At 36.6% G+C, this 22566-nt stretch overlaps 1 protein-coding gene across 4 annotated transcripts in view; it reads left to right on the top strand.

Moving 5' to 3' along the window:
• LOC149203333 (uncharacterized) overlaps positions 1-12930 on the top strand; it is a 197369-nt gene extending 184439 nt beyond the window's left edge. For 3 of the 4 annotated variants that reach the window (XM_089403403.1, XM_089403406.1, XM_089403405.1), the window contains 2 exons: positions 12061-12180; positions 12401-12930. In XM_089403403.1, the coding sequence (XP_089259529.1) occupies positions 12061-12180; positions 12401-12445 (165 nt within the window). In that variant the 3' untranslated portion in view covers positions 12446-12930. The remainder of the gene's footprint in view (positions 1-12060; positions 12181-12400) is intronic. The other variant, XM_089403404.1, reaches the window with a different exon arrangement.
• The last annotated feature ends 9636 nt before the right edge of the window (positions 12931-22566 follow it).

The following is a 22566-nucleotide window of genomic DNA, read 5'->3' as shown; positions in this document are numbered from 1 at the left end:
GGGGTAAATGAAGTTTACCTTGAGCAATTTCTGGAGTTCTTCTTTCACGATTTCCCTAAGGTTTGGATTCATCCTTCTTTGTGGTTGCCTAATAGGTCTGGTGTTTTCTTCAATATAAATGTGATGAATACAAGTCTTAGGATCGATTCCTTTCATGTCAGTGTATTCCCATGCAAAGGCAGTGGAATGTTTTCGCAACAGTTTAGTTAATTCTTCTTGTTGTGGTCTTCCCAAGTTTTTGTTAATGTTCAATGTTTTTCCTGGAAGGATTTCAACTGTAGAACTACCAAACTCTTCCATTGAGAAGAGAGACATCTGTCTAGAGGAGAGATATTCAATGTCTGCATCTAACTGAAACTGTGTAGAGTCATATTCTAAAGGTATTTCAAAATTTTCTAATGTATTTAGAATTTGACTATCCTCACTGATTTCAGAGATGGTTAGAACAAGTTGAATAGTATCCTCATCATCAACCCACTCATCTCCTCCTATTTCTGTTATTGCCTTTGCTGGAGGATACAAGTTGAATTTCTTGGTGGAATTACCATCTGATATATACATGTCCCCAGACCTACAACTTATGAAAGCATCAGCTGTGGCCAGCCAAGGTCTTCCTAAAATAAGAGGATGTCCTCCTAGATTGTTCTTGGGAGTTAAAATCATAAAATCAACTGGATATTCCCAAGAATCTAGAGAGATTGGAATATCTTCCAATACACCATCAGGTTTAATGATTGATCTATCTACAAGCTGCAGCAAAGTAGGTGTAAAGAGAAGGTTAGGAAGCTTTAACTGATCCATGGTCTGTCTACTCATGATGTTGATCGCGGCTCCTAAGTCAATCAAAGTATTTGGGATTTCAACCCCATTAATATGAGTTTTGACAATAGGGCTACCGGGATCCACATATTTTTGCATGGTAATCTTACCCATCATTATGTCTGCAATTTTTCCAACTAGATGTATCCTTTTAGTATCTCTGGTTCTTTTTCCTGTTTTCTTCAAACTCAACTCCTTTATTGTCTTCGCTAGAATGGGAATTTCCTTAATGGCTTGTAACAAGGGAATCTTGATACAGACATTCTTCAATTCATCTAGGAAATTATAGTCAGGCACCCATATCTGCTTTTCCACTCCTTTGTCAATTTGCAATCTTTCAGGAAAAGGAGGTGTAGCTAAAGGTGTAGGTTGCTCAACTATGGGAGTTGTAGAGGTTGATTCTTTTTCTTTTTCTTTTTGGATATTTTGGTTTTGAAGTGATACTTCAGAACCTTTATTGACTTTGAGAGATTCTTCCTCAGAAATGCTTGGTTGTTGAATACTTGTAGAAGGTTGATCTAAGATTCTACCTGATCTGAGTTGTACTTCATTGAGAGGAACAACCATATAGGTAGGGAATGGTTGACCTTCCATCATGTAAGCATTTTGAGGGTTCCTATTATTTGGATTTGGTAATGGCTGAGAGGGAAGTTGATTTGATTTCTGCTGGGATTGAAGTGATAGTTGAGAATTTTGATTTTGTGGAGGAGGTTGTTGTTGTTGAGGGTATGGTAGTGATAGTTGTTGACCTTGGTTTGGAAGTTGTGGAGCTTGCTGATTCTGAAATGATGGAGGATATTGATAGAATTGAGCAAATCTCCCATAAGGATTTTGCATGCTTTGCATCCATGCTTGAAAAGCATTTTGAGGTTGAGGCCAAGGTTGTTGCCAAGGATTCCAATTTGGTTGGGATTGAGAATTCATAGAGTTGTTAAACCCTTGATTCTGTTGTCCTTGCCAAGGTCTCCTTGCAATAAAACAGAGAGATTCAAGTGTATCTGGATCCTCTTGAAAGACTGCTTTGAGGCCAGGAATTGAAGGACAATCCTTGGTCTCATGAGTTTCTGAGCAAATTACACATGTTTCTACAACGTGTGCATCTAAGGGACATTCCCTTAAAGCATGTTTCTTTCTACACTTCGGGCAAAAGATAGCCAAAGCCTCAGCTTCTGCTTTTTGTTTATTGTGAATCTTAAGGGTATCTAGTTGTTCACTAAGACTCCCTAGGATGTCAGTTTTAAATTCATCAAGCATACTGCCGATTTCAGCCCTACTCACTGATCCTGTTGCAGATTTATTTGCCCTAAGGAGAGAAGGATCTCTAGGCCCTTTTTGAGTTTTTGATTTGCCCCTTGAGAGATGGATACAAAGTTCTGCTATATCATTGAGTGAAAGTTGAGAAATATCCCCTTTCCCCATCATGTTTAAGATGTCTATCCATTCATCCCTAATGGCTTTTAATAAGAGGGCTTTTAAGGTCTCTTCATCCAAGGTACTCATTTTTGCTCTTTTCAAGTTATATTGAAATCTCTCAAGTAAATCTTCTAAGCTCTCATCTTCTTTTTGTATCATTTTAAAAACCTCGTCCTTGTGATTAGTAGGCATACAATAGTCTAAATACCTATCCAAAAATGTCTGTTTCATTTCATCCCAAGTCCTAATGGATTGAGTGAGTAACCCCATGAACCATTTCAAGGCTTGATCCTTCAGTGTTGAAGGAAATAATTTGAGTTTCTGGGAGTCATCCAGGTAGTCATAAGTTTGACACACCACTTCAAACTCAAATAAGAATGTTTCAGGGTCCTCAGTCCTTAACCCATGGAAGTTAGGGAGGACAGATGGTGATATGTTTTTCATAGTGGCTCGGGAATCCTCATTAACAATGGGAAATCCAAATGAATTATCCCCATCTCTATTTCCTCCTCCAAGGGGACCTCTTCCTCCATTATTGTTATTATTGTTTCCTCCTCCTCCTCTACCTCTACCTCTACCCCTACCACCTCCTTCTTCCTCTGCCATGATGATTCTCCTAGGGATTTCAAAATCTTCTGGTTCCTCTACAAAAGGTGAATGAGAAGAGATTTCTCCTTCTTCTTCAGATGATTCCAATTCCTCAATTACAATTGGTCTTTCTGTAGGAGAAAGAGAAGAGTCTCTTCCTGGTTCAAATTCAATAGAAGGTGTAGGAGAGTCAACTCTTGGCTCTTGAATTCCAGGAATTCTAGGACTAGGAGTTTCGGTTGGAGATAAGGGGGGTGTCTCTTGTCTATCCCTTGAAGCAGATGGACTTGTAAAAATTGAACTTCGAGCTCTAGCTAAAAACCTTCCTCTAGAATCTCTAGCTCTATGCATGTCATTTTTTATTATTTTCTTCAAGTCAAGTTAATAGTTCTTTTTCTGATCTTCCAGTTCACTCTAGGTGCAAGAAGAGAGCATACTCAAGAAACTACCAAATCAATAACTTTCTCTTTTTTGATCCTCCAGATCACCTTGCAGTGCAAGAGGAGAGCATACTTTGATAGGTTATCAACTTCTTTCCTTGAAATTTTTATGTTTTTTTTTTTTTTTTTAAGAATATGGCTACTTAATTTCACTTCCCCGGCAACGACGCCAAAATGTTTAGTCAATTTAGTGTTCCTAAATTGATGTCATTAATTGTCAACCCAGGGCTCGTAAGCTGATGAAGTGAAGGTGTACTATATGTACTTAAGCAACCTCTTAGAGCTTTTTGTCGTTTGGGGTGTTGTTTGTGGTTAATTTATCTTCCTAAGATGGAGTGGTGATTTATAAACAGATGAGTGATAGTGTGTGTAAGGTGAGTTCTAGATGAGTGAGAGTGTGTGATTAGTGGTTTCTAACTACTTGCTGAAAAGGAAAAGCTTGAAAGAAAGAAATAACTTGAAATGACTTGAAAGCAAAGAACCACTTTCTAATGGCACTAGACACCATTCATGCTGCTGCAAATAAAAGGTAAGAAAATCACTTTAAAAACCAATGATAATGTTTATCTCTTCCTAACTACCTGCTTCTAACACATAGTACTGTGTAAAACACGATTAGGAAGTAGCTAAAGATGAGTTAGAAAAGTGATCAAAAATGAGAAAAATCTACTTTAAAGACTAGTTATAATGTTTTGCTCTTTCTAACTCTCTGCTTCTATCATATGGTACTATGTAAAGCACGATTAGAAAGTAGTTAAAGATTAGTCTAAAAAGTACTCAAAGCCAGCTGTAAGTTATTAGTATTTTGATCTCTAACAGATAAACAATTTGTGATAAAGAGACCATTCATATGTTAGCAGACAACTTTGAGAAATTAAACTAAAAAATCAGCTATGAAAGTAAAGGCAGCAACTTTGAATCTGTCAACTGAAAATACCATCAGTTATAAAGCAAATACATAAACACAAAAACAATCCCGGGTTAAAAACCTGCAAAAGAACAATACTGATCAGCTGAAAATAAAGGCTGGAAATGAAATAACATAAAAGGGAATCAAGCTGTACATGTTTCAAAGAAAAGAAATGCTGAATGGAAAATAAAGAAATAGCAAGAATATAAACATGAAATACTATACAAGGGCAGTCATGAACAGGGACCCTCCATTCATAATACCCAAAGAAGACTCAAGGAATTGAAAACTTCAGAACAACACTGCTTCTATTACTCCATGTGCAGAAAATTACAGTCAAGAGTGCTAGAACAACACTATTAAAACAGAGTCTTGAAATGCACTAAAATGATAACAAGTTCATAAAACACAGCAACTAAAAAGTAACCATAAGCGTACGCAGACGCAAGTTTTTATAGGCATCTGAAAGATGGCCTAATGCGTACAGCTAAAACTTGAAAAATAAACTAACTGTCATGCGTAATTAAGGTTCAATAACACGTCATAAGCCTCGTGGATGAGCTGGAGGTTCTGGTCGTTATGGGCATTGAATCCAGAGTTGGATTATGACCCCCACAGCCTGCGTAAGACGGACAAATCACCGTTTGAACTGACGTGACCCAACAGCTTACGTATCACCGTTAAGCTGCCTTTGTTGACCGTAACTTGACCCTCGTTGACCGGAGGTACAGATGACGTGGCTGGCTGAACCAATAGCAGAGGAACCTCGAGCACCTTGATTCCTAAGTGCCCATGTGGCTCGTTTGGCAAAATGACACGTGGAACCTTGAGATTAACAAAAAGGCTGCGGAATCATCAGATGGCTGCGGAATTCCTGTAAATATGTCAAAATCTAAACAAAACAGTCACACATTAGCAAAATTCCTTAATCATGCTTAAAGCCATCACATGTAATGATCTGGGTGAGTTTATGCAGAAAATAGAGCAAAAGAGAGAGATGAGTGAGGGAAAACTATAGGTAATGATGGAGAATCAAGTGCAAAGTAGAGGCTCTACACTAGGTCTACCAAAATCATGGAGCTCTTTTGCATTAGGAATTAGAAGTTGGAAAGATACGCCAACCTTTGAACAAATGTGGAATGCATGCAGTCAAGAAGAAGCCCACATCTCATTAGTAAGTGACAAGAAGGATGAAGAAAACAACACTTCAAATGTCTACTCTGCTTATCACAAGAAGAAAGGGAGTATACAAGAAGTTCAAAGGACCAAAGAAGAAGTTTGATCTATCAAATATTGAATGCTACAATTTTCATAAGATGGGACATTACAAGAGTTAATGTTCGAAAAATCCAAGTAATAAAAAGAGAGAGAGAACATGCAAATGTTGCTGATGGAGCTCTACCAAAGAAGAACAAGACTACAGAATCCAAAATCAAAGACTTATTTGCTAAAGTCTCTTAGGGATACTATCCCTTGCATATCCTTCTACTTTAAGTTTTGCAATGTTTTCTTTTATGTTTTGATTTCTACAGCTTATAGATCTAATATGTCTTGTTAGGAATTTTTTGAATTATTTTTGAAAGGTTGTAGGTACCCCTCAGAAAGACTATATTAAGAGGGAGACTTCACCATTTTACCAATAGATAAGTATATTGTTCTTTGTTTCATCTTTTATGTTCGGTTTCCTCCTCACATCTAGATTTATTTGTATTGTATACTCATAACCTTTTCTTTATATTTCCCTTGGTAGGAAAGCTTGCAGAATACATAAAGGCTATGGAGGATACTTCATAGGAAAGATTTGAGTTACGAAAGAAGCTTTGCTACAAAGGAAGCCCTTCAGAATGATACTCTACGAGGTTTGTTAAAGAACATCTCAAGGTATGTCTTAGACTACAAGTTTTGTTGCAAAAGGTATGATCATTCTCACTTTAAATTTGTTTTATATTACCGACATCTTTATTTCTAGGGTTTTGAATCATAAAGATTCTTATTAGGGTGATTAATCATTAGATTGAATCTACCCTTGTTATACTATCTCTTGTCATTTGATTATTTTTGATGAAACCCTAATCTTTAGGGTTCACTGTAAAACCCTAGCCTCTTGATGCTAAGGGTATGTCAATGTCGATTGTAAAACCCTAGTCCTTTAGGGTTTGCTATTAATGTCTAGGTTATATAATGAAACCCTAGATTTTTAGGGTTTGGTGAATTAAGGTTATGAACAAAACCCTTGTAATTGCTAAAGTAAGGTCTTAGGAGTGAAACCCTAGGTGTATATTCTTCTATATAATCAAAACCCTAGCATAGTCAAAATTGTTGTATATCTAACTTCGATGTATAGATGTTTGTATCTTGGGTTTACCTAGTAGATATTGATATGAGATGCTAGTGCATGATAATGAAATCTTAGATACATATAAGCGAGTATGCTGAATTGATTAATGAAATCTAGGGTCTATAAGAAAACTCTAGTAGAGATTGATGTTCTAGGGCATAATAATGAACCTAGAAGTATATTGTTTTCGATTATTGATATGGTTTAATTTTGGGTTTGCAACAAACCCTAGTAGAGTTTGACATAAAAGCATATTGTTGGAAACCTTAGATGTATAATTGAATTGATATCTTGATTGAGCTGTTAATATCTAAGGTTTTATGTCTCGAAGATGGAGTCTAGGGTTTGTGACAAAACCCTAGCAAGATGTTGAAGTCTAGTGTATAAAAATATGACCCTTGTTGATTATGGACCTAACTAGGTTTAGGTATTTGATGTCTAAAACTGATTATTTTGATGCTTCCATTGTAATGACATGATTTTGATATAGTTGACTTCATGCTTCTGTATATTTGTATTTGGTTGTACTTGCTATTAAAGTTTTGCAGGTATGTAATCTTCAAGATGTTCATAATTAAAGATGATAATAATGATGAACATGATGAAGGAAGCTACAAGAATGATGTTGATCAAGATGACCTTGATGCCATGAGAAAGAATGAAGCCTTGAAAGGTTGAAGTCTCTCAAATGTTAATAAAAGAAGGAAGCTATTGAGTTCAGAGGGAGATTGGATAGAAGAAGGGGTATATCTCCCCAATTAAGAGGGAGGGCATATTATGACAGCCATATTGAATACCTTGAAGAAAGAATGAAATCGAAGAATGAGTGAAAGTACCACAGATGGATTTGCAAGCAAAAGATTTGGGAAGCACTAATGCTATATTTGGTGCTATTGATGAAAGAAGAAATCTTCCGACAAGTTGTGTTTGGATAACTTGATGATGATATAAGTAGCATCAAAATGATTAAGGACCCTGAAGGTTTGTGTTTACTTGTATATATATTTGAAAGTTTATCATTGATCGAGGTTGTGATTATGTAGGATCTCTTCGTAAAAAGGTTGAATGTTTGAAGCATGCTTGGATTGGTGGATATATATATCTGATTTAGTTGATTTAGAGAGATGAAGCATCTTGTGGCAACAAGATGCTTTGGAGGACATCTGGCCGATATATGTGCTGATGTCAAGATTCTGAAGTAGGGAGGGTGGCGTTGGTCTTGGAGTGTTGACTTGGGATACAGACGTAGATCCCTGGGTTGGTGTTAGAGCTTAAAACATTGATGGTACCTAGAGTGGCTAAAGCTTGAGTACACCTTAGTCCTACCCGATTAGGATATGTTGGTTAGGTATCTAATCTATAGCACTGCGTGTGTTGTGACTCTTCATAGAGAAAATCATTTTGAGATCTTCCATGTACCTCTGTATATATTTATTTATGAATACCTCCCTAGTTAAGAGGGTCAGTGTTCATAATTGTATTTGAGTCATGATGTAATGTATTTGTCAAAAGAAAGAAAAATAAATTTTATTATAAAAGTAATTGACTTATTAAAGCATGGGTTTCATGCTTGGGTCAATAATTTATAGGTCAAAGCTTCCATTCTAGGCTTCTAGGGTTTGTATCAGGAGTCCTTGTCCTTGTCATTATGTAAAAGACCCTTCTTGGGCTTTATCTATCAAAGAAGAAATTTATTTTGATGTAATTTAGGTCTCTTAGGCTTCCTCCACCAAGTCGGTTCCAACTTGGACAAGTCAGCCTAATTGAGAGACAAATTCTATTATAGAAAGGCAACAACTCGGACTCATTTGGAGTGCACACACAAGTTCGATTTGCAATTATTGGAGAAGAAAAAGGGTGTGAAATTCAAGGAAGGAGGAGGAAAACCTAGCGAAGGAGAAGGAAGTCTCTATCAATCAAAAGAAGGTATTTTTTTCTCTCTCTACTACCACACGTGCAAAGTTTCTGGGTTGCTGGGAGGGCCAAATTTGCAAACTTGAAGCTAGGCCGAAATTTTGTCTTTGATGCAATATTGATGTAGTATTGTTGCAGTTGATCTTTGAAGTTTGGAAGGACAATTTGAGGTCTGACTTGGTGAAGTGAGGAAGGTCTTTTGGTTAGGTCTAAGGTCTTGGTTTGTCTCAACTTAAGTTGAATCTATTAGTGGAAAAGTTTGATCAGGTTTCCCCTATAGAGGGGTTTTAGCCCTGGTTGAGTGCCTACAACCGGTGTCATTGATCTTCATGTTTTGATTTGATGATTGCTTGATGAAAAGAAGATAAAAGAAGAACATAAAGAAAGTTAATAAGACTACAAGAATATCACGAGTAATTATCAACATAAGAAAAATTTTTCTGCCTCTTTGGTTTTCTAACAAAAAGTTGCATATTTGTTGTTTTTGATGAATATGTTGTCCTATCTCAACTTCAAGTTGGTGATACATTTTTAGATTGCCAGGGGTACATTCTATTTGGGTGTACTTTAAAAGTTGGCTACATGTTGGAGATCCTTTTAATTGGGCTCTTAACTAGTTATATGTTGTAATTTGAGCATTGTACCCTGTGAATATGAAATTTGGCTAAGAGAATCCCTCTTGGGTGTAATTCTTAAGGGACTGGGTAATTATAATGGGTAGGCATATTCTAATCACAGTCATGCAACTCTCTTTGGTAACAACCACATTTATTTCACATTAATTAGGGGCAAAGCTAAAATCCATTAAAAGGATCATACTTAAAAATGATTGCTTTACATTTTCAATTAAAATCTGTCTAGAAGAAATCAAAAGTGTCCACTAGTGACGAAGGAAAATGCCATTGGTACTAGAAAGTACAATCATTCATGTATGGACCATGAGAGTGCTAGGAACACTCGTGAAAACTAAAGGGAAACCAACATAGTACAATAGATACAAATGCTAATAAATGACAATCCCTTTGTTATCTGGGAAAGCAAGGAAGGGGCTAGGCAATTAGAGAAAACATTCTCTATCTCAAGATAGACTTTTGATGAAAAGAATAAAATAATACTAATGCTATTTACACTTTCTACTTTTGGGTTAATAGACTATTGTTAGAGATTGGTGAAAGCTCTTTTTGCTAATGCCTCTCGTTGTGCCATTATCAGTGGCATCACACCAACTCCTTTTTGGCATCTCCATATCGATAATGTAGGTCTTCTGATTAGCATCGACCCTACTGATGCTTTAGGTTACTAGGACGATGTGGTTGCAGGAAAGATGAGTGGCATTTTCCTGCCTCCAAGCAACACCAAGCAATGGGTAATTGGCATTTTATTAAAACTCATTTTGATTGTGCAAGCCCCAAAAGAGGGAGTCACTTTCGGCCCCAATTTATTGGCCTTGATATATTTTCTCTAGTAGTCTAAATCGTCTTTGTTGACTTATACATGTGGTCTTTGAAATTATTGCATTGTCATATGTTGATGTACTTTATGAGTAGGTCATCAGTTTTGTCATGAAAGTTCATATGAAGACATCACGAGGAAGTCCTTGTTGAATTTCCTTGGTTGGGTAATAGTTATGTTTACCAATAATTATGTATGTGGATTTTGAACCTCGATGTATATAAAGAGAACCCCATTTTTAATTATCATCACAAGTGGAAGCAACTTTATTGTATATTGTGCATCATACCTCTTCCTTCGTTGATCAGACGGTACATATCTATGTAAATCAATGTTACCAGACTCAGAATCGACAATAAGTCGGTGAGGCAAAAGAGCGAAGAGTTTTAATCGGATCGGGAAAAATTCGGAAAAAATTGGTGGATACAAAAAATAATGATATACACTATATTGAAAAAAATAAAATAAGTAAATTCATTGATATTTAATAAAGCCATGTCCAAACAATGCATAATATCAATAGATGTACAAAAACTCATGAGGGCAATGTGCATACTTGAAGTATAAAATATATTTAGTATTGGAAACATTTAAAAACAGGTACAAAGATTCAAATGATATGAGGAACTTCCAAGTTTTTGTCAACCAACACTGCGGACCTGCTAAAATCTTACTTGGGGTTACAGTGGCATGACTTCTAAATTGGGTTAAGTTTTGATTGTGCATTATACCCATTGGTAGATCACTTATACACTCGACGACAACAAATGAATTTAAGGAATTGTTTCATTATTATAAGTCCTTGTAAAGTTCCAACATTCTGCAACGATTTGCTTTTATTCAAAAGATATAGAACTTTAATATACTACAACTGGTTTCTTTTATTCAAAATGATATTTTTAAAGGAAAAGAACGTTGCTCGACCATTGGGGAGTAGCCACAAATATGTATGTATACCAGCCAAGTCAATAGCTATTGGCATGAGCATCGGGGCAAGTAGTTCGTGTTTGGTAAGCATACCCATAGTTCACTTAGGTGACTCTTTGGGCGGGGGAAGGCGGCGTGGTTGGACTGATGGCATAGAAAACCTGGAAAACAGCGTAGTCTGGTAAGACGAGTGATCTAACCAGTGTTAAAGTTGTTGTCTAATACATGAAGCCAACTGTCTAATATTGTATACATGAAGTCGACCAGCAAAACCCATTGCACTTGACAAATGAGTGAAAGGGTTCATGTTTATTGAAGCCAAAGTGCACGCAGTGAGGGAAGAACGTGACAATGGCGTTGTTTAATCCATGACATCTCTGGATAGGCAGGCGGAAAGAAGAAATGAAAGCAAACTCCAAGCGCGGCGAGCGGCAAGAAGAAGTGAAAGCGAAACCACAAAGTAAAACCGTACGGACTTTTAACCAATGAATCTGAGTGGCTTGCCGAGTCGTCTATAAATTGCCAAAATCGCAAGTCAAACTCGTGTTAACCACAAGTCAAACTCGGTCAACATGAGTTTGACTCACCGAGATTCAAATCGGCTCATTTGGTTGAAGATCAGAGTTGGAATTGTGAGTACTCGCCAGTGATCAGAGACTCTTGTAACACTGACGTAAATAGGCTATGAGTTGAATAAGAGATCTGATGGCTAGTTCTGTGTTTTTTCTGAATGATATTATGATTTTCTCTTTATCTCTTGTTTATAGTATATACAGGTCATGCCCACATATTGTTTCTTAATTTACCCTGCCTTATTGTCATTTCAAACTTGTACCTTTGGGTGGATTCACTTCTCAACAGTCACAAACAGCCTAGATAGCATTCAGACACTGAGCTTATTAATGCATAATTTGCTGACTCTTATATCAAATACCATGTAAGCATTCTGAGAGATGTGTATTATTCAAGAAATAAAGAGAAAGCCAGTCAATGATTTTGATTACATCATTGGATCTGTTGTATGGTTGATTACTCTTTCAAATTTTGAGTAAAAAGCTTTTTGATTAATGTGTGTTACCAGTTTGGCAATTAGAAATGGGCAAACTCTTGTTGGATAATTTTGGAAGGAAATTCTACAGGTTAGGCATATAGTTAGATGAACATGTCTTTTTTACACTTAGCATAGAAAGATACCTATATTTGCACGAGTACTTACTACTGAGCTTTCGAATTGATCTGCTATTACATTCTACATGCAGCTGCAGGATTACACAAAGCCTTCATCCGGGGAAATAGAGATCAAGTTCCAGTTATCAAGAGATACATTGGAGGCAATGTTGAGGTCTATGTACTACATAAAAGACCAGTTGTCAAATGCTGTGAGTGTGTTTTTACTGTTGTTTCTATTTTCCCATTTATATATCGAGAAGTGAAGAAATTCAACTTGTCATTGTTAGAATTGTGATCTGCAGACTTGGTATGCAATGTTAATGTTATCTGTTGGTATTTTACATCTTAAAGTAGCTATAAATCATTGTAGCATTATTGAATGCTATTTCAGAAGATATAGCCTAATTAAAGTTGTATGCAATCTTTCAGGCTGCAGTACAGAGTGGGCCAATACTCAAGAAGCCTCGTCAGTAGTTCTTTTATCTTTAAGATTTTCATTGAAATAGTAGCAAGGTTACGTGAATTTGTTTCAAGACTAGCTAAATCCTGTTCTTGTAAAAATGAAAATCAGTGTGAGAAGCATCGTACAAGAGGAGATCGGGGAACATACTAGAAGAAAGCAAGCACAAATGTATAATAATGCTCTTATTGGGACCTGCTATTTGATAAGATGTCTGGATGTACATCTGGAGTTTCATGAGAAGCTTTGGTCTTGTGTATCTAAAGATCCCAGTGAGATAAGGTGTGTTGGATGAAAACATTATTTTGGATTTGGTGATAAACATGCAATTGGATAGGACGTTATTGTGGTGGTGGATTTATTCAAGAATTCGTTATATTGATGTCTCTACGTTGATCGGTAATTCTTGATCGTCCAAGTGAGCAGTTTCCTAGGTTGTGGAATGCATTTTTGTTGGATCATTCCAAGTTATTGATGAAATGAATTTCTGTTTCTCCTATGCTTAGTTTATAAATGAAGAATTAGTCGTTTGGAAAGTTTGGAATTAAAGTCATATATTTTTTATCATGCTGAAGTAGAGATGGGGTCTCTCTTGGCTTGTAAAAGTTTGTGGAGCAAATTTGTATCTTTGAAACATGATAATGGCCATTGTAAAAAGGAAATTTTAAAATAATATTTTGTGTAAATTTATCTCTTTCGCATGCTTGGTTTATAAAGCAAAAATATATTTGTTACTCTGTCAAAATTCTACTCCTATGCAATAATACAAGGCTAAATTTGTCATGCAAAAAGAACATGATTCATGATTTACCTTAATAATTGGCCTCTACCCCTATGATGATGATGTTATCTTTAGATATCACCAATATTACATCACCATCCTCAATTTTGACGTAGAGATTGGAATCAAATTTTTTTTGTTCTTAATCCATTATCATACAAATTTGTCAATTTTGATGTATCGTGCGTGTAATTTCTGTTTGAGTCTATGAAGAGCGTTGAACAATATGCATGCGATATGTTCCTTTACAGGAACTTGAAAACCTTGAGGTTGATACATATAAACTATTCCTCCAAATGACCATTTCAACATGCATTTGATAAATAGCCCCACCAAAACGAGTAATAAGAATTAGCATTAACCTAATCGTAACTATTCCTTCCAAGTGAACAAAACCCTTCACGACCAACTCTCTTTGTGCTTGTAGTTTACCATTTACCTTGTAGTTGACTTCATATTTTCATGTGCATCAAATGGGTTTTTTTATTATCGAGAATATTCTCTACACCAAGATTGATTTTTCATCAAGGCATCATATTCAACTTGCATATCTCTCTCATTCCATTCATCCTTTGGATTTTTAATAATGACGAGATTCAAAATAATGTTGAATGTTAGCAAGAACAATAATTTTTATCTTGTTGGGGAACAATCATCCTTCCTCCCTTAGTTTAGGGATATCTCCCAATTGACCATCATTAAATGTCAAGTGGTTACTTTGTTCGGCAACAATCATCCTTCCTCCCTCAGTTTAGGGATATCATCCAAGTGACCATCATTAAATGTCTAGAACCACTTAGGCCATTTCTTAACTTATTTGGCTTATAAGTCAATGCTCACATCATGTTGATTTGTATTGAATTTAACATTGATATAACATTGATTTGCACTGATTTCAACGACCATATTACTCTTGGAGGTTTGTCACGCCTCATGCCTTACCGAGCTATTGAAAAGGGAAATTTTCAGTAATATCACAACCATTTGCAAGAAATTTCAAACTTGGTTTATGGTTTGAATTACCCGAAAACAAGCTAGCTTGTTCATTGATTACAACTTCTCAAACATTTGTTGGTTTCAATATCAACAACTGTATAGAGCTAGGCCCACAGGGGTGCTGAAAAAAGTAACTAGGTTCGGTCTTCATAATTGCTTTTGAGTCATAATAAAATGTACTTATGAAAATAAATTATTATTATTATTATTATTATTATTATTATTATTATGACTTATTAAAGCATGAATTTTATGTGTTCAGAAATCTAGGTCATAGAGATTAAGATATTTCTCTTCTATTACTAACTGTTGTGAGTGCTTTTTACTTCTTTAGATTAGGATCTTCTTTTATCTTAGGTTATTAGTGTTCTTCTTCATCAAACAACCACCAATGCATAAACCATAAAGAGACAATGGACACAGAATATAGGCTATCATCCAGAGTCAAAACCTCTGACCCCTTGAGAAGAAAACCCAAACAAATTCTTCTTATAGAGATTCCGATTGACGAATACCAAAACCAAGACCCTTGACCTAGTTGCCACTCCAAGACCAAGACATGAGTTCTCTTGATGAGATCCTTTGACGTCAGTCAACCTTTTGCTCTTTTTCCTTTTCTCGGCTCCTCTTCTTCTCCAACCTTCTTCAGCTTCAAACCTTCAACCTCCCTTCTAGACTTGACCTTCTTATCTTGACCTTCTTTCTACACTGTACCTTCTTGTTTCAACATTCCTTTTGCTGCAAGTAAACTCTGTAAGTAGGCTTAGTGGAGATTAATATAAACCCATAAACAAATTAGAAAGGAGCTTGGATTATACTCCCCTTTCCTCTGTTGTACTTCACTATACTTGTTGCACATTTTGCTTCAGACCTGATCACTTTCGAATTACTTGCAGACATCAAACTTCCTACTATGCTTTGCACTTCAGATTTCCTACTGTACCTCACATTTCAGACTGTAATCTTCAAAATTCTGTTATGGAATTTCTGTGTTGAAATGGAATTCGAAATGGCTATTTATAGTTGTATGCTCATGTATATAAGCTGACATGACAGTAAGTGAGCCAACATGTCCTTTGAGAAGATATTTTTATTTCTTTGAAGCTTGTAGGAGGATGCTAGTGCTTGTCTTGGAGGGCTGTTTGACACTTCTATTGACTTATATACAAATGTATCATGCCCAAGAAGGGTCCTTCATGACATTGACTCTCTTTGAGTTTATGACCAGTCTTAAAGGCTCACAATGGGAGCCATTACTAAAAATAAATTTTCTTGCTCATGAAACCCATGAGACAAGCTTTAGAATAATAATTTTAATTGTCTTAGTTTCATCAATTAAAATCAAAATCACACGTCATTATGAAGAACGAACCGAGTTACTTTTCAACACTCCTTAACTAGGGAGGTATTCAATAGTGGTACTTGGTCATTCTCAATCTGAAGAATTTCTCATAAGAAGAATCATATTGGTAACCCATCTGTATAGCATCGTGTGAACCACTATTGTCACATAGCAAGGCCTTGACTAATATCTCTATCTCTCCATGAGATCCGAGCACAATGCTAGCGAGACCAATGATGTATAGACATACTCATCATTATCTCTCTCGGAACATACCCCACCCGGGTTCTTAGGGCGTGTTCCACTAGGACTATTCTGATCTTGGATTCCTAGTCCTCAAAGAATATCGGTCCTCAACAACTACTCTTATCTTGGATGCCCTAATACATTCTCAAAGAGCATCGGATGCCAGATGCTTACCCAATCTTCCATTCTTTCTTCCCAAGTGAAGACAAGAATGACGTGTCTATCTCTCATTCTTAATTAGGGAGGACATATCTATTCCAATAAGGGAATGTACTCATTCATGTAGAAGGAATGTACCTAGCTCCCTCTTGGCTTAAGAATTTGCAAGTTTCTTCCAACTAAGAAACCTGTTTCCAGGCTCTCTCTTAATTAGGGACCTTCATCAGCTCCTCAAGTGGAGATGATGGGACAAGGAGCTGCTTGAAGAACTCCTCACGATGTCATGAGCTTCTTTTCGTTATCTAAGCGTCTTCATGTTTGGGACTTGTACATAGGGCACCAACCATCCATCACTTTCATTCATGAGTCAACCATGTCATCGTCGGAAAGTGATTCATTAGTCCATATCTAGCCTTCTTTCATGCCATGTTTACTTATGGATCTTTCATCCTACTACACGTGCATCAATGGTGGAAGACATCCATAAATCTTCCCTTGGCAGTCCTGCATAAACCTATTTAGATATCTGTTCAAAAATAAAGGAATGAACATTAAAATCAACATTACCTTTGTGATGGTCTTTCATCATGACATCTACAAGTTCACATCAACATCCTGCATACATATCAAAACATCTTCCAAAGATATGTATTGTCAAGTGTCTCTTTATTTTTCAGACTTCATCAGAGGGTTCATATCTTCCATGGAGATATCCTAGTCAAATCTTCTTGGTCTTTCAGATGTTGATTGCCTTTACCATGTTTGCATATTCCATGATCTCTTCTTTCCTTTTGTCACACATCTCATTCTCAGGAGCTTCCATTCAGAGTTCTTCTATTGTTTTCAACCACCTCATACTTCATTTGAGGACATATTATGTTGATTTCATCTAGTGAATGTGACCCATGACATATTATGTTGATTTCATCTAGTGAAGGTGACCCATGAATTCTTGCATTCCTTTGAGGGAGGAGATCCTTTCTTTTGATCTTGATCTCAAGATAGAGCATTGATCCATGTTACTTGCAACCATATGACATGATTTCCACAATATCAAATGTAAGCATGCATACCTCATTTTTCCTTTGGGTCATCCAAACTTCCTGCAACAACTTCCTTGATTGAAAGAGCTTCAATCCCTTGAACTGCTTCACTTTTATGTCATCATACCATCATCCCATGAACTCCACAAGATTGGAATTCTTGATGAAACACTTGCTTTTCCTAATGATCAATGAACCTTTCAATGAAGATTCCATTAGAGAATCTTGAGGATCTAAAGTGTCCCCATCAACATACGTTTCCTTTTGACATCCATATGATGAACCTTGTACTAGATGACCTTGCCACTTGTGTTTTCAATGAGATTCCCAAGAGCTATATCCTAACCGTCTTTCATGCTTTTCTATGATGATGTCCCGAGTTCTTGCTTCTAATGCTTATATGATGTCTTGATGCATCCTTTTTAGTGAATCATGATAACCATATCTTACAATAGAAGACTTAGGAATTTGAAAAGAACTTAGTTGATGAAGATTATCTCAGTCATAATAGAGATCTCTTACTTCCTCTATCTTAGAATTCTTCTTTTTAGCTTCACTTTTTCAATGGCATAAGTTTCTTCTCTTGCTCTTTTGTTATGTCCCTTGAGCTTAAAACAACCTCTTTTGTAGTGTCCATATTCTCGACACCCATAGCATTGGATTTTGGGCATGCTTCTTTTTTGTTGTTCTTCTTTCTATGAGGATCAAACTTTCCAAATTGTCATTTTCTTATCATTGCAGCATAAGCTTGATTTTGCTCACCTGCTCCCACATCAGATTTTGCCTTTAGTTTAGATTCTTCAATCTTGCATAGTGACCATAGACCCTGGAATGGAGTAGCTTCTTTCTTCCCATAAATACTTGAAGTAAAGTTACCCCATTCCCCCGGTAGTGCATTTAATACCATTGTAGTCATTTCACTATCAGACATGACTTCTCCCAGTTCTTGTAGTTGATCTCGGATCTCAAATATCCTCATAAAGTATGAGGCTATTCCATCTTCCTTAGACATCTTCAGCTTGTAGAATTCTTGCTTTATTGAGATGAATTCTCCAACAATGCTTACAAAATACAACTCTATCAGTTTGTCATTGATTTCTTTTGAAGTTGCGAGTTTAGATACATATGGGATGAGGGGATCCTTGATGGATTCTATGAGAATCCTTTGAACCCTAACTTCCCCTTTCATATATTTGGCAAGAGCTTGAGAATCTTCCTCTCTTGGTTTTGTGATAGATCCTTTGACATGATCCATGACCTCATTTTCAATGAGATTTAGATCTGTCCTTTTCTTCCATGCAAGATAGTTTGAAGCCCCAACCAATTTGTTGCTTTCTTTTCAAAAAGACATTTTGACAAATTCAAATAAGGTAATATACTTACTTGAAGGTAATATACTTACTTGATAGGATGCTCCTTTTTCCTTGCCGCTTCTTTGATGTTGATGATGATATAGAGGATAGAAAACTTCTCCTTGATTAAGGTAGTTTTCTTCAAGAATGACCATTGATCCCATAGAGAGTGGGATGACACCGGCTTTTGATCTAGCTTCTTTTTGATGAATAGTCTTCAAAATAATTTACTTGAGTAGATGTGGGGTTTTGGCCTTCTCCCTCTTGATGATGATCTAAATACTTCTTTGTAGACATCTTTGATCTAGGGTCTTGACTTAAAGATGATCTCTGCTTTTATGCCTTCCTTTAGATTTGATCCTTGAGTATCCCTTGATAAGATGCCCTTCCTTGACTTAGTCACCTTAGCTCTGATACCATGTTGAAAAATCTAGGGCATAGAGATTAAAGGATTTATCTTCTATTAGTAACTGCTTGTGAGTGATTTTTACTTCTTTAGATTAGGATCTTCTTTTATATTAGGTTATTAGTGTTCTTCTTCATCAAACAACCACCAATGCATAAACCATAAAGAGACAAGGGACACAGAGTATAGGCTATAAGCCAGGGCCAAAACCTCTCACTCCTTGAGAGGAAAACTCGAACAAATTCTTCTTCTTATAGAGATTCCAATTGACGAATACCAAGACCAAGGCCCTTGACCTAGCTGCCACTCCAAGACCAAGATACAAGTTCTCTTGATGAGATCCTTTGACAACGACAATCAACCTTCTGCTCTTTTTCCTTTTCTCGGCTCCTCTTCTTCTCCGACCTTCTTCAGCTTCAAACCTTCAGCCTCCCTTCTAGACTTGACCTTCTTCTTATCTCGACCTTCTTTCTAGACTGTACCTTCTTGTTTCGGCCTTCCTTCCACTACAAGTAAACTAGGTGGAGGTAATATGACTGTGCTCCTATTTTCTGCTGTAAGTAAACTTGGTGTATTCTTCTTCTACTGTAAGTAGGCTTGGTGGAGATTAATATAAACCCATAAACAAATCAAAGAGGAGCTCGGATTATACTCCTCTTTCCTCTACTGTACTTCACTATACTTGCTGCACCTTTTGCTTCAGACTTGATCACCTTCATATTACTTGCAGACTTCAAATTTGCTACTATACCTCACATTTCAGAGTGTAATCTCTGAAATTCTACTATGAAATTTCTGTGTTGAAATGGAATCCAAACTGGCTATTTATAGTTGTATGTTCATGTATATAAGCTGACATGACAGTAAGTGACCGACATGGCTTTTGAGAAGATATTTTTGTTTCTGTGAAGCCAACTTGTAGGAGGATGCTAATGCTTGTCTTGGAGGGTTGTCTGACACTTCTATTGACTTATATACAAATGCATTTGTTGACACTTAATCATGGGGATTGGGTGAACACTTGTAAATAATGTAAATAATAAATAATGGAAAAGAAAGAGTCATCGGGAGGTGAAACCCAAGAGTCACTCCCTTATGTATATAACCATGAACAATCTTAATGAATACACATAGTTGATTTGAGGAGTTACCTCCTGGCCTGACATGGTATTAGAGCCAGCTCCATTCTTGGCTTCCCTCTTTGCCCTTGTAACTCCCTCCTGTCTATGTTTTGTTTAATTTGCAGAACTGACACCTTAGCCATGCTCCTAAGGCCTAAACCCACCTTACCTACACTATCATATGCATTTTCTATCTGACTCATCTCCCCATACCACTCATTGTCGAGTGCCGAGTTTCCAATCTCATAAACCATTCTTATTGAATTCCTAGGTCATGAGCCAGCTTGATGTTGTCCACTCCTTTGTACTTATTTTTCGCTTCGACCATCGATTATGCCTTCATATTGGCTCCAGCAAGACTCTATCGGCAACATTGGGGTACGCTAAGACCACAAAGCCGAAGCTGCAAGTAGTCCCCGTGTTTCGATCCCGCATTATCACGTTGTCCATGACCTCACTGTAGCGCTTGAAGTGGTCCTGGATGGTGTTCTCCATCGTCCAAATCCACGCATAGTGCTCGACCTCCATACCATCTGTTGTCAAGATTTCTGTTGCGGTTTCCTCCATACATGCTTACATATTTAGTTGTGTATTAACACTGTGATGCCCTACATCACTGTGTGAACACTGCATAATTTGGTTAATACCATACTTCGGTTAATACCACCATATGTTAAAGAGGATGACCTTAATACGGCCTTAAATCTGCTCTCTGCCTTTAATACCACCATACCTGCCCATACCATTGCCATACCCTACCCATCCCCCCATACGTTGGCCTTTGTCCATATGTTGGTCAACCAACACCCTCTGACCACACTATTTATATTGCGTTATTTATATGTTTATATTACACTCTCCCCACATACCACCTCCCCCAAGTAAAAATTCCCCAAAGTATGACCTCTGACCTACATATCAAAGTGACTTTTCTTACAATTTTACACTAGAATTGAATTTTTTTTACCACTATAAGTGCAGATTTTATACATTGGTAGCAAAAGTATTTTTTTTACAGTACACAAATTTTACAATGCATTCATTGATATCTATTGTGCGAGTGGTTCTCTTTGGGAAGGAGAACTATCCAGAATGATCGTGGAAGATCAAACACACTTTCATTTTTAATGAGCTGTGGAAAGGAGTTTGTGTTGGAGGAGACAATGAACCAACAAAGCCTACTTCAAACAAGGAATTCGCCATTTGGGAAAACAAGAATAGCAAGGCCTATGCCTTGATTGCTACATCTGTAAATGAAGAGGTGAGTCGCCATATTTCACCATTTTCGAATGCTTTTGAAGCCTTGCAAAAATTGAAGGAATTCTATGACTCACGCTCTACGCTTGAAGTTGTTCAACTGATGATTAAATTGTTCAGCCTTGAATTACAAAATAATGATTCTCTTGCTCTTGCATCAGAAGTAAAATATATTATGCATGATATCAAAGTCACTAATATTGAACTAAACATTCCTCTGATAGCTTTTGTCAAGGCACTTTATCCCACTTATTTAAATTATCTTGAGGCATTGCAAGCAAATGGAAACCTAAAAGAAATTACCTTTGACTCCCTTGTGAATAAATTTTCTGAGAGAGAGAGAGATTTTGGGAAGAAGGCAACTCCTTAGTCTTCTGAAGACGTTGTGTCTTGCACATAGAGAGAAGAATCTTGCTCAAGATTCTTCCAGAGGAAGAGGTGGTCGAAGTGGAAGAGGAAGAATAAATTTCAAAGGCAGGGGGGTAGACACTCTCAAGGAGAAAAGTATGATTTGCATTGCATACACTGCAATAGAGATGGATCACATGATGTATCCACATGCAAGTTGCCTTGGGACATAATTGAGCTGGAAAAAAATCAACCCAATGACAAAGTGAAAGGTAAAGCCCCTGAATCTGCTCACTATGTTGTGGCACATTGTAATATTGGAGTAAATGAAGACTTGTTTAATGTTTCACTTGCTTCTTGGAAATATGATTGGTTGCTTGATTTAGGAGCAACTTGCCTATGCTTGTGCACAAAATTTCTCATACATCTCTCATTATGATGAAGGTACATTTCCATCAAGTCTATTATGGCATGCTAGATTTGGACACTTGAACTATGAAAGCCTACGCTCGCTGAAAAAAAATGGTGTTACTGGTTTGCCTACAATTTCTAGGAAACTTAAGCAATGTGATGCTTACATTCTAGGAAAGCATAACATCCAATCTTTTCATGTTTCACATTCCAAAGCACATAGAAAACTTGAACTAATTCATTCAGATTTATGCGGTCCAATGCCTATTCTTTCTGCAAATGGAATTAAATATATGATGGCATTTATTGATGGCTACACCAAAATATTTTGGGTTTATTTATTGAAGAACAAATTTGATGCTTTTCAAACATTCAAGAACTTTCATACATGGATTGAAAATGATGCACAATCTCATATTGGCTCTATTCACATTGATAATGGAAAAAAATACACTTCAAATGAATTTGAAAACTATATTCGCCAACATGGGATCAAACATCAAACAACTGTGCCTTATAATCCCCAACAAAATGGAGTAGTTGAAAGAATGAATAGGACAATCTTTAATATGGTACGTTCCATGATGTTTTTCAAGAATGTAAAATTGATATTTTGGGCTGATGCAGTTCTATGTGTTGTATATGTAAAGAATAGATGTCCATTTAATGCTAT

The sequence above is a fragment of the Pinus tabuliformis genome, chromosome 2_1, assembly GCF_031772625.1.
Source record: "Pinus tabuliformis cultivar Carrire ecotype Pingquan chromosome 2_1, CPIR1, whole genome shotgun sequence".
Lineage (NCBI taxonomy): Eukaryota > Viridiplantae > Streptophyta > Pinopsida > Pinales > Pinaceae > Pinus > Pinus tabuliformis.
The sequence above is the reverse complement of the archived record's forward strand: the minus strand, read 5'-3'. Positions and strand labels throughout refer to the sequence as shown.